At 68.4% G+C, this 995-nt stretch overlaps 1 protein-coding gene across 1 annotated transcript; it reads right to left on the reverse strand.

The window, feature by feature from the left end:
• Positions 1–57: 57 nt before the first annotated feature.
• Positions 58–420, reverse strand: AURANDRAFT_9548 (nuclear export factor CRM1; the record flags this gene model as incomplete). Its single annotated transcript, XM_009043991.1, has 1 exon — positions 58–420. A coding segment is annotated over one exon (363 nt), but the record flags the coding sequence as incomplete, so codon positions are not given.
• Positions 421–995: the final 575 nt, after the last annotated feature.

Genomic DNA, 995 nt, shown 5'->3' on the forward strand with positions numbered 1-995 from the left:
GGTGGGGCTCCAATCCGAGATGATCGCGGGGAGCTGCGCGACCAGATCCCGCGCGAAGGGCCGCGCCTCGCCCGGCTGCTGCGTCACAAACTTGCGCTTGCACTTGAGCGCGATCTTGAGGAACGTGTCGCAGGCCATGTCCTGGACGCCCGGGTGGAGCTCGTGCATGAACTCGAAGAGCTTGTTCACGACGGTCTTGAGGAACTTCCAGTGCGCCCGGAGGAACCGCGGGTACTGGCCGACGACGTACATGATGTTCGACGCGATGCACGCCTTGTTGCCCTTGCCGCGCTTCACCTCGCAGAGCCCCAGCAGGTCCTTGATGACCGTCACGAGGAACCGCTTCTCCTCGTCCTCGCTCATGGCCCCGGAGATGGACCCGATGGCCCAGCAGAGCGTGTTCAGGTTCGCCCAGGACCACTCCGTGCCGTCGACCTGGAGCGCGAGCTTGTCGAGCATGATCGACTCCGTGTCGTCGTAGTTGAGGTGCGTCAAATACACGAGCGTCTCGCGCATGGTCTTGTACTGGGCGATGGCCTCCGTGTCCTTGAACATCTCGCGGACGATCTCGCCGTTCTCGTCCTCGACCACCAACACCTCCTCGGGCTTGGACATGCGGCTGATGATGACCAAGCGCGCCTGCGAGAGCAGGCCCCCGTGCTGGAACAACGCCTTGCGGTCCGCGTTGGGCCCCGCGGCCCCGCCCGCGGGCCCGCCGCCGAAGCGGTTCGGCGCCGCGCCGCCGAGGTTCAGCGCCGCCGGCGCGTCGGGCGCCGCCGCGTCGAAGCCGTCCTCGCCCTCGGCGGGCGGCGCGCCCGGCCGCGGCGCGCCCACGGGCCGCCCCGTCTCCGACGCGTACAGGTCCTGGGAGAAGGCGTGCCAGTAGTCGAGGCAGATCTGGAAGACCTCGTTGTCCGGCACGGCCGAGATGCGCACGAGGTACTGCAGCCCCTCGAGGAGCGCCTGCCCGTGCTCCCGCGTCTCCACGAGCCGCA

The sequence above is a fragment of the Aureococcus anophagefferens genome (assembly GCF_000186865.1).
Source record: "Aureococcus anophagefferens unplaced genomic scaffold AURANscaffold_97, whole genome shotgun sequence".
NCBI lineage: Eukaryota > Pelagophyceae > Pelagomonadales > Pelagomonadaceae > Aureococcus > Aureococcus anophagefferens.